Source organism: Saccoglossus kowalevskii, chromosome 19 (assembly GCF_978046115.1).
Source record: "Saccoglossus kowalevskii chromosome 19, keSacKowa6.1, whole genome shotgun sequence".
Taxonomy (NCBI): domain Eukaryota; kingdom Metazoa; phylum Hemichordata; class Enteropneusta; family Harrimaniidae; genus Saccoglossus; species Saccoglossus kowalevskii.
This window is the reverse complement of record NC_140659.1, coordinates 9,871,003-9,883,343: the sequence shown is the minus strand read 5'-3', so window position 1 is coordinate 9,883,343 and position 12,341 is coordinate 9,871,003. Positions and strand designations below refer to the sequence as shown.

At 34.6% G+C, this 12,341-nt stretch overlaps 1 protein-coding gene across 2 annotated transcripts; it reads left to right on the top strand.

Moving 5' to 3' along the window:
* The first annotated feature begins 365 nt into the window (after positions 1–365).
* LOC102809409 (E3 ubiquitin-protein ligase TRIM56-like) lies at positions 366–8,729 on the top strand. Of its 2 annotated transcripts, XM_078009839.2 has the most exons (4): positions 366–2,105; positions 3,443–3,545; positions 6,503–6,601; positions 7,673–8,729. In XM_078009839.2, exon 1 carries the CDS (start codon positions 693–695, stop codon positions 1,905–1,907), a length of 1,215 nt encoding a protein of 404 aa, XP_077865965.1. In that variant the 5' UTR covers positions 366–692; the 3' UTR covers positions 1,908–2,105; positions 3,443–3,545; positions 6,503–6,601; positions 7,673–8,729. The 2 variants fall into 2 exon arrangements, with proteins under 2 accessions (XP_077865965.1, XP_006817373.1); XM_006817310.3 differs by lacking the exon at positions 3,443–3,545.
* The last annotated feature ends 3,612 nt before the right edge of the window (positions 8,730–12,341 follow it).

Below are 12,341 nucleotides of genomic sequence, written 5' to 3'. Positions count from 1 at the left end.
ACTAAACCTATTGAAAAAGACTAAACCTGTTGAAAAAGACTAAACCTGTTGAAAAAACACTAAACCCTTCGTAAAGGGCGAATTATGGATATACCATGATCGTTCAGTTGAGTATTTATGAAAAGAAAGCTAAAGAAAAATCCCTTTATGATCGAGGCCAGGGCCGCAGCTGATTTGGCAGTAGGACGCCCTCTATGTTAGATACTAGTATATCGCGCCCCAAACCAAACATTTTATTTTATTTATTTATATATTTACAAATTATGAACACAGCAATTGGCATATTTTTAGATTTGAAATTCCTAAAATGACCCTGACCATGCTGGAAATTTTTTAAAAATTCATCGGAAAACAGCACATAACTAAATGTATTTAACCCAGATTTAATACATATAATAAACTTAATAGTTTAGATTACATTGAGGGCGCCCTTGTGAAATCAGCTGCCGTCGTGGGTTCTGTTTCATGTTTTCGCTTTCTTTTAATCAAATATTCACTGGACGATAATGGTACACCCATAATACACCCTTTATCTCGGGTTTAGTGTTTTTATTGTCAGGTTTAGTGTTTTTCGACAGGTTTAGTGTTTTCCGGGGTTTCCACTCAACGAAAAATTTACGACAATATTCTGTTGCGTGCTAGCTTTTATTGTGAGCTGTTATTGCTTGTCAACTTCATGTGGGCTACCTGTCATGGCGACATCACCGAGCAGTAGTGTTTTGAACAAGAATCAGGAGGATTTCTTGACGTGTAGTCTTTGCCTTGATTATTACACGAATGCTAAGACGTTACCCTGCCTGCATTTTTACTGTGAAAAATGTTTGCTGACATTGGTGGAGAAACGAGGCGAGTTGGTTTGCCCACAGTGTCGCTCTGTTGTGCCACTCACGGGGTCATCTACAGAAGTTGTGGCAGACCTGAGTACAAACTGTTTTATTAACGAAGTTGTCAAGGTTTTCAAAACTTCTTATCCAGACGAGTGTGAGGCAAAGATTTCCCCCGCACCGTGTGTATGTGAAGAAAACTCGTGCGTCAACCGATGTCTCGATTGCTCAATGAACTTATGTCACACATGTAGTAAATCTCACGCGAAGGTTCGGTTTACTGAAGGTCATCGGTTGATTTCGGTATCAGGGTACAGAAAAGACGCTGGCGGACAAAGCAAGCCGCTCAATCAGGGTATCTACTGCAACAAAGAAGGTCACAAAGAACGGTGTGTGCAGACGTACTGTTCTACTTGTAGGTTTGTTCCTGTATGCGATGATTGTGCAACTAGTTCCCATACAGGACATAAGTTGGTATGTCGTGAAGACTTTGCCAAATCGTTCATTGACAAATTGCGACAACCATTGGAAATCCTCGAAGAAAAACGCGACGAGTCGAATCAGTCTGTTCAGTCGCTAACTGAGGAACTGCTGACTATTACCGAGCTGTATGAAGCTGAATCGGCTAAGGTCAAGAGGCAAGCGGAAGTAATGATTGCAAAGATACGGGAAAATGAAGGCAAACTGTTAGAGATGTTGAAAAAGCAACACGACCAAGCCACAAAGCGCCTTGAATGTGAACTTGATCGATATGAGATTTCCGAAAAGAATATCGCAGCCACGTGTAATTTTGTCGATATGCTAATGAAATTTGGAGAAGCAGACGAGATTATTTTAGAATGTCCAAAATTGTTGAGTCGAGTTGATGAATTGATTGACTGTGATACAAAACACAGTCGAAAAGACGTATTTCCCGCAAAATTTCAACCAAGTAAAGAAAATTATAATTTCAACAATGTAGGTACTATTAAAAGAGTTGTCAGTTGTGAACGAAGTGAAATTCCAAAGATGGTATTAGTTAACGAAAGCTTCACTGTTACCATAACAACAAAAGACTGTGAAAGTGTGATGGAAATCTTGTAGTTCCGTTTATTGGAGAAGAAGTGGCAGCTAACCTGGGTAATCCTGATTTTACTACAACTGCATTGAATGTGGTCGCTGATGGCAATGGATCTCATACCTTGAAGGTTCCAGGACAGAAGGACGGAAAGTACAATCTGAACATATATACTGGTGACACACACGTACCAGGTTCTCCCTTCAACTTTCAAGTTGTATCTGGTGAGTTTACATATAACACCATATATATTTAAAGGGCGGTGGTTGTCGCACATGTGCGACATTTGAGTTGATAAACATTAAGTTTCCCACAATCCAATGCGCTCTTCTGATGGAAATCACAATTATGAAGTTTTACATGGGTGCGACTAATCACCTAAAATATACCTATTTAAAGCTTGATAACGTCTCAGTTTGTACTTGTTGATCTGCACAACAGTCAAAGTCGCCATCTTTGTTTATATATTTCGGCCATGCGTGGCGCGATGACTACCGCCCTTTACTGTTAATTTTCTTATTGCTTATTATTGCTTACAACATGTGTTTGATTATCTATATGATTATTACATTATCAATCTGATTAAAATCAATTTACAACTTACATTAATCTTTTATTTATTTTTTTGGCAGGGTTTTACTTGTTGTTTATTGTAAAAAAAAAATAACAATATATAAAATATGGAAATAAAAAATGGAGCCTTTACATTAAAGTGACAGGGTCGTCATCTGCGCATGTGCATGGATTGAGTTCTAAGCGACTATAACAACACACACTAAAACACAAAGGCTCATGGGTAGACGCTTGTTTGTAATCAATGACACGTTATTGAAAGCCTGGCTACTCCTCCGCTTTAATATGTATATATATAACTTGTACTGAATAACACTGTAAAAGTAAAAATGTATACTTCTTAGAATTCATTTTTTTTTTTATTTTGTGAGAATTTCAGAGTTTTTATAGTTGACAATACCTCTCATAATATATTGCCTGGTCTCATAACGCAATGAAAAACCTGATAAGTTACTCTGTGCTATAATATGACAGAACCCCACACCCTCCCCATGGCTTTCGTTGCACATGGAAGTTATTTTCACGAGTGATGCGGTGTATCCTGCGGCCGTATTTTCACGAGCTTGTACAGCAGAATACAACGCATCTCGAGTTATTCCCTGCCAACAGGAAAATGTTGCAGTGTTTTATTATTATTAACTGTAATATTTCAGGCAGTGTTGTGGATATGACTAACAAAACAAAACAAAATGCATATTTCATTGATTTTGCACGCAATTTTTGTGTTTCGGTGATGTACTTCGAAAATACTAAATACAGTATTCTTTATTTGTGCTCGATGCCTCGTATACCCTCAGCACAAAAGATTTTTTTCTGGCTGGCCACTACTTTAGTGTATTTGTAAATTTTTTTAATTTTAATTTTAAATTGCATGAAATGTCATACAGGCCTGGGATGTATGAACACAAATCTAGGATTATTATGAACATTATTGTTGTCTTGTCTTGATTACAATATATCTGCTGATTTCGAATTTTGTAAATTACAGATGGCAGTCAATCTGAAGCCCAATTGCAACTGATAATCCCCAACTTCAGCAGCATGACTGAAGACATGTATAGTCCCATTGTCATGGCTAAGAATGTGTTATGGTGAGAATATATATGTTTTATTAGTCCTCATGGGTTACAGATGTGCTGAAACTGGGGCTTATAACTTGGGTTCCATGTATGTGCATCTGTTCGTCTGTGCGTCAGTCCTCGGCCATAACTTGAACATGTATAAACCAATTTCAGTCAAACTTGGCGCACATGTGATGTAATAAGTAATATACAGGTACTTTTTTTTGCTTAAAAAAAATGCTAAAAATGTATGTCACGTTGTAACTTTAAAAGCTTTGACTGATTCTCAAAATCTGCTACAAAGGTGTAGCACTAAAATGTACATCAATGTTGTGTTCCGATCTTTGTATGTATCTTTGTATGTGTTTTTTTGGTCAAAAAATAGGATGAAAATGATGTTCTTGCCTGTTATAGGGAATGCATTGACCAATTCCGTTCAAACTTCTTATATTAGTAATACACAATACATCAAATACAATTTCAAAATTAAAAGGGTCTCTTTGGGACAAAATGTTTTTGCCTGTTCTTGGCCATGTATTGATCAGTTTCATTCAAACTTCACATATAAGTAAAACAAAATACAATACATATACAGTTTATTGATAGACTCAATATCTACTCAAAATTTATTAAATTTCTTTTTGATTCAAAAAATAGGGTAAAAAATTGAACATTTTGACCTAAACCATAATTAACATTGCATCTGTATGCTTCAATGATACAACTCCATGTCTATGAGATGGCTGACTGGTAGCCATCTTGTTTTTTTTTTAAATGTAGTATCTTCAACATGCTTTGTCAGTTTTTGATCAAATTTATACATTATGCTTGTTGAGATACATGTTTGTGATGATTCGTTTTGCGATTGAATCCAAAATGGACAACTGGCAGCCATCTTGTTTTTTTGAAAATGCATCGTTGACATGTTTTTTTTCTTCAAATTATACATGTTATCATAATACAAGCCAATGTTTAATTGTAGGAATATCTTCCAAAAGTTGTATTAAATGGCATACTCTCATGTCCCAAATAAACATACCCCCAGGAATAAACATACCCCCCGGAGAATTTCCAAAATGACTGATAAATTGTTCCATTGCTTCTAAAATGTGCTCATACTGGTGTATATGCAAACTTTTCACAGTCCTTGAAATAAGGAATATAAATGGACAACAAATGTTGCATTTCTAGCAATATACTCCAAGTCTTTGTTTGCCTGGCCGCAAGATGTAATCAAATAGCAAACCAATCTCTACCCGAGTCAGCCTGGCTGGGAGACTTTCCAGCCAATCAGTCGTGGTACAATGGTGAAGTATTGCAAAACGCTGGAGGATGCCAAAGTGTTCGAATTATCATAGCTCATTTAAATATGGTAATGACAGTTCAACGACTTCATGGTGAATGCATCATGGAAGAGATTTACCGATTTTTTTTAGTGCGATCTTTTGTATTTGATTTCGACGGGAAAATAGCATGATTTTTTTTTTAAATCAAGAATTTTATTTAATCAAATTGAATTAATGAATGGCAAAATTACCTCCTGGAATGTATATATAATAACTTGTACAACTGATAACAATTATGGGTGTGAGTAAACATGTATATTCTAACAGATACAATGTATGTTATTCACTTGGTACAAGTTCATGTTTGAATTATTCTGCATTCTAATTAAATTGTAAAGTAATTTCCCGCCTTGAAAACATTGTTAGAAAGAGTGTCATCGGCTAACACCTAACAAATATACTAGCACACGCTTACAATACTGGAGACATGCACTTTGCTTGAGTTTGTGCACATAAATAAAAAATATAAGAAATACCAAATAGAAGTATAGAAGTATATAAAGTTTGTGACCATATATTAGATTGCAAATTTAATAGACGCTTTAATAAATCTGATTTTTGTTGATTTTTTTTACTCACTCTAAATTACTGACCATACACTACAAATCCATTCAGAAACAATTTACCTGGTCACATGACCAGTGATTTGCATATCAAATGTGATTGCTAATGTTAGAACTGAACTGAACATAATACATAAATATAATAAATATAAACATTCAGTGACGTGATTCTATTTCCATCCCATGCTATATTCCTTCTGCGACCAATTTTAACAAAGGAATATGTAAAATGTGCGCGACATTTGAGGACAAATTTTGCCCTGTGTACTATTTACAATAATTAACGCTGGTGACTTCTTCGATACCTTCTTCGATCACCAAACAAAACACCCCAAAAAAGCTCAGTAACCTCTCAGTTTGTACTCATTGATAGAAAGTGGTGTTCCCACAATCCAATATGCTCTCCCAATGGCAAGCAAAACCACAAGTTGTGATCTGTACACGATGTGCAGTGAATGAATACATTGACTCATTGGAATATTCATTGATGCGTTCCAATCATCACAGGAATTTCCCAATTAAACCTTTGTAATGTCTTTTGTGTGTATTCGTTGATGGGCACAATATTCAAAGTTTATATGAGACCCATATCTCGTGTATGCAAGGCGCGATGACCACTGCCCTTTAAATATGTAAATGTTGGTGATTCAACAGTTTACCACATATAAAAAAAAAATTAAACGTTCCAATTAGTGCTGTTACATTTTGGAAAGTGTACTTATACGCTTTTTACGCAACACTAACTTCCATTTTTGGTAAAATAATGTTAGATACTGTCGGTTCAACAAAGGTATTCCCTTCATCTTTATAAATATTTATGAATTTCACAATTCAAACTGAAACAAGGGTTTTCTATTGACTGATTGAATAACATTGGAACGTTTTCAAATGACGTTGTGCACTGTGCTAGTTGATTGGCTGGTTGGATTCAACTGCCTTTGGAATTTATAAATATTTATAAAGATGAAGAGTATAAGTGCAAGTTACTTATAGACCATACTCAAACTATTGGAAGTCCCGACAAAAAGCAGTGTTTATGTAACTGATTCATACATTTTAATATCGATTAATTTTACAGGACATTTTTGTGTAGGAAGATACAACCTACAGAAGAAGACTAAGAAGACGAAGAAAGTTTGGGCATATATTTATCTGTAGCTGATAAGCTTACATTTAAGTAAGTATTCTATGTAACAATAAATATTTGACAGAGATTAGTGTAATAACACTGCAATGTCACGTAAAACAAGTACGGCAGTCTACAAACATGTAGCGGGAGTTGATGCAATTTTGTAATGCCTTTATTATTGTACATCATTTCTCTGCATGTAGTAATAGCTTAATGAGTTAACGGCAAAAAATTACAACAAGAAGTGTGTATCCAATATAAGGAGGGAAAATGCAGTTGCGGCACATTCTATTGTTTTAGTTCTAGATGTATGACAATGTGACATATTCATATATCATTATATGAATATATTATATTATGAGAACATATGCTAAATTTAAAACAGAATACATCTTTGAGCCATATTTGAATGAACTTGACACTCATAAAAGGAAAATGTTGACAAAATTTAGATTAGTAACCATAACTTGACAATAGAGGAAGGCAGACCTAAGAAACCTATAAATAAAAGAATATGCAACAACTGTGACACAAATTCAATTGAAGATGAAGAACATTTTATATTGAATTGCCCAAAATATAACACACAGGGAAAATTTCATCCAAAAATTATGACACTACTTTCATCCAACAATGAAAATATACAGTTCACATATATACTCTCAAGCAAAGATCCTGGCATAATTATAGAACTTGCCAATTATATTTACACAACAAAAAGATTTTTTTAACATTTAAATACTAGTTAAGTTTGTTTGTTTCATTTTTTGCACAATTCTTACATATAACTTGTTATTATTTTAAAACACTTTTTTGCTGTACTTATCCTATGTAAATCTTGTTCCAACTCTACACATACATCTTGTAACAGATTTGTACATGCATCTGTTTCAGAATCTGATTCAAGATGGCTGATCATGCTAGAAATGCATTATGAATGTCATGTGCAGAATCCTAGTGAGAGATAAAACAGCTTTTTGACGACTCGCTTATTCTGGTTAATAAAAAAATCTGTTTACCAATTTTAAAAGGATGGTAGAGCAATTTCAGTGGAATTTGTAACCTAACTGAAGCATCTAAATAAAAATACTTTAATTACCAAATTTAAATATTTTTCAGGCCCAAGAATGTGAAAGCACACCTCAGGCTTTTAAACTGGAAGGAACATGAAAATTCGCAATATGAAAGTGAGTAAGAATAAATTCCTTAGCAATATTCTCGTCCCCTTTGATAGTCAATTGTGCTATTGTGACATGACTATTAACATTAGGCCAAAAAACAAACAAACTTATGTTGCCCTCAAGTCGGAAAATTGGGTCGATTGTTTTTGTTTTTTTAAACTCGTGAAAACTAAGGGTATCGTAAATAGCCGAGGTATATGGAAATCAATCAAACAAAGTGTTTCTTTCAGTCTTTTCTATTCAAATACAGATCAACCCGAGGTTCAAAGTCGCCACTTATTCCCCCCCCCCCCCCCCCGGGACCCTGGGGATCAAACAACGGTCCGGGATCGTTAATTTTTACATGAAACACTTTTTTACTGCTTAAAATCGTGAGTTTTTATTTGGGCCTATGAAAAAAAACGCGATATTTCATATTTTTGGGTCGCTCGCTAAGGGCAACAAAGCAATTTTTTTTTTTTTTCCTTATAGTATACAATACTGTATTATCTGCCAGACTTATTGATTGATTGATTGATTGATTGAAATCTATTTTATGTTATTCTGCCAAAGTGTGTCTCAGTATATGGTCTTCTATGTGTAATCAGTTATAACTATGTCAGAAAACCTGACATCATTCTAATCAATTAAGTTATTCTCCCAGCAGATCAGATTTGTCAGTAAATCTACTTTAACAATACAGGTCAGCCAGAACATTCAGATAGGTTGGTGAAGGTTACACTCTTGTGACACTCAAAATGTGCATGCAATCCTGGGGGGTTACGCCAGAACATTCAGACAGGTTGCTGAAGGTTACATGTGCATGGAAACCTGGGAGTTACTCTGAATCACACACTAAAAATGAAGTTTATTTTACGTCCTGATGTAAGCACAACAATCTGATTTGGTGGCAACTGGTAATTAAATCGTATTTCCGTAATTGTTTGATAGACTACATGTATACTTATCAGACGAGTTTACTATCTATAAATACTGCTTTTGAAAAAAAAAAACAATATGCCTAAAACCTTATGAAAGCCCAAGAAATTTAACTGACCAATAAATCCTAAATCATAGTGTGTAAACCAATAACTCATATTGGTAGTTGGGATTGCATGTAGATTGGTAGCTTGGCATTCCAGTCTTGACAGAGTTAAGTTTATGGTGCATCTCCCTGTCGGTATGCGATTAGTATTTGATTGATTGATTGATTAGGGATGTTCTAGTCATGTATATCATAAATTGCACTCCTAGTATAAGCAGGTAGTTAGATGAGAACTGTGCAGTTACCCTATTTGTTATTGTACACACTAATGTGCCATGTTAAACTTACATATGTTTGTTTTTTTATACGTAGTACTAGAGCATTATTTTAAAGAACCAAATGGGTATGGTTTTCCAACCTTTCTGGCTTTGGCAGTAAGTTAATTAATACTCCGTTACCATGTCTATGTAATTGCATAAATTTGGGAGTGTTTACGGGTCAGATTAACATACAGATTTGACCGTTGATTTGGCTTTCTGTAAATGCACTAGTAACCAAACCTGCAATTACATCACATACCTTATAGAAGGATGAATATTTGTTTAATGGTGGTAATAATCTCGAAATATAGCTGCCAAGGTTTTTTTTTTATTATGTGTGACAGAAAATATATATAAATCTTAATATTTACCAATCATTTCTCAGGGGTACCTGTGTTTATTCCAATAAAACTTAGCATCGGAAACATTAGTGCGTTATATCTGTGATACATGGAAACCTATTTTTTGCGGACTGATTAAACTTTGCCGACTGCTGACCATGTTGGTGAAGTCAGTCCTTAACCATAATACTTGAACTTGTCTTCAATGGTTTCTCCAAAAATTTTCTACTAATCTAATTGTTTTGTTTTTTTCATCATGGTAATAACCCATAATAGTGAAAGCATTAAAGGGCGATAGTCGTTGCGCCATGCATGCACGAGATACATTGGTCTCATATAAACAAAGATGGCGACTTTGACAAGTACAAACTGGGACGTTATCATATTTTAATTAGGTGATTGGAAGGTATTGAAGGAGTCACCGGCGGTAATTAGTGCAAGTCGCACCCACGTCGAATCTAATACTTGTGATTTCCATTAGAAGAGCGCATTAGATTGTGGGAAAATCAATGTTTATCAACACAAACATTGCACATGTGCAGCGCTGAGACTGTCGCCCTTTAAGATGTTGGCATTTCCGATTGAACCTTCTCACGATTTACATCAGTGACTCTATTTGGTTAAAAAAATCGAAAAACACTACTTGCTTTTAAATGATATGTTGCCATACCTTTTTAAATCAATTCATACCTTTATTATACTTGCAGTAATATTATTAACAATGTATGTTTTATTTTTCTAAGAAAGTCCTTGACCCCAACAATGGTTTCTGCAAAGATGACACTATAGTGATTGAAGCGAACATCGAAGTGGAATGACCTATACCTTGAATACTCAGGAAACTATTATCACTTGAAACACATCATCTATATTGAAAAAAATCTTATTCAAAAATCATTTGAAATGAGAAAAGCTATATAGTGTAAAATACTTTATTTTTGCTTGGAATAAATTTTCGCTGAAGGAATGATTCAGTGAAAATAAAATCCAGCGTATATACCTTTTTTCCTATATTTTACATTCAACTTGTCAAAAATCAGTAAAAAATAAATTCCATACAAAACACCCAAAATGTCCAGATAAAAGAAAGTATTTTACACTATATATATATATATATATATATATATACACTATTTCTTTGACTAAAAGTTACATACTAAAGTAGTTGTGCCATATCTTTGTGACTTTAACATTTGTTATATATGTGTCCCATCTTATTGTTATGTTCTACAATTTTTTAATTCATTTATGGATTATGTTGATTTTAAAGATCTACTCGGAATTAAAAATATTAAATCAAATACAATTGAACAATCAATCCATTTGGATCCACACTTAATCTCAACTTCTAGTTGTCCAAATTTAAATATTCTTTACATTGTGCACAAGTACACTGTGAGACCACTGTTTTTACGTTTATACCGAGTATTTCCCATCTAGTGTGAAAGAAATACCTTGTGTCAGCCTCAGTGATCTTTCATTGTTTTGTTTCTAGTGAAAATTGACCGCTTAAACCCAGAAATGTAGAATAATAGCAAAAACAGGACTTTTGTATACCATTACCTACTTGATGTATACAGCTTATTTCGAGAGCTGGTGAAACATCCACTGGCAATAATAAGCTGACAAAATAAATGAAATAATTTTTCCGGTTAGTTCTGGCCTCTGATCACAAAAATACAAACTATACACTGGATCCCAAGACACGATAACAGAGACGTTGAAGACATGATGTACATGAAACATGTGATAGAAATTGTATCTCCCTAATATAATGATGTTGGTGAGGTATAATGTTCTGATAAAACAATTACAATAAGATAATGATTATTTAAATTGTGGATCAGGAATATACATATACGTCATTTTGACTTTGAACATGGTTGGTCGAACGGCATTTGATTACTAGTATTCTGAGAGCATCGGCCGAATTCATCATTGGTGGCACTCTTCTTCAGCTTTCAAGAATCGATTTCACAATGCTTTATGTACTTGCCCTTCATACAATGCTTTAACATTTGTGTGATACATTCCAGTACCACTGACAATTGTATATTACTTAAACTACGTATGAGGGCTGTATTCGATTATTGGTTAACCCGCGATATATGACAAGCGACTTTTATCATTTATTTCACAAAACACTTTATCCACAAATAGCAGATTACTAGTGCATTATTTTAAATAAATCTTGGATGAGACTGTCAAAGCTGTTCTTGAGTGTTACTCTTACTGCTATGAAAGCTTATAGGTGCTACAATCTTGTTATAGCAAGTGTTTTACTAGTTTTAACCATGGAGATAAACAAATCACATAACAGACGGTGGTCTCGGTTATATTTATATTTTATATTTAAGTTTATATTTCTCTTTACTTTTTCTTGTTACAACAAGTTCTCAACTTTGAAGTAACCCTGAGCAACCAAATGTATCTTGTTAAACTGCTCAGGAGACTCCCAACAACTTTCTAAGTACAGTTTTCTGAGAGTTTTGGGCCTTTTTGTTTTACTGTGATGGTTGCTAGGCGGTGAAAATGCCCCGATGTCCGCCCGAGAATTATGAACATTATCTCATTTCAACAACAAAAATGGTTATACCTGGGATAAACTCGTTATAACGAGAAGAATAAAGGCATATGGTATGAATAGGCTCCCGTATAGTAATTGTTGTACATAGGCAGATACACATGTGGTGTAAAACCATGCGCGTCTCTTAGCAAATTGGACAAAACAAACCTCAATTTTTTTAGGACGTTTAGATGGTAGTGAATGAAGTACCAAGCCCCATACAAAGCAGACGAGATCATTGCAAGGATGCTATATATAAAAAGACCGTGAAGTGGGTGGTTGGAGCAACACGTCGCAGAGGACATAGTGATCGTACATTGTCTCACTCTCCGTGCATTGTCACTCACTATGTCCAACTTCTTGGAAAATTGTGTGACCAACCAATCTCCCGAGAAGTTGAGGTGTAGATCATTCTG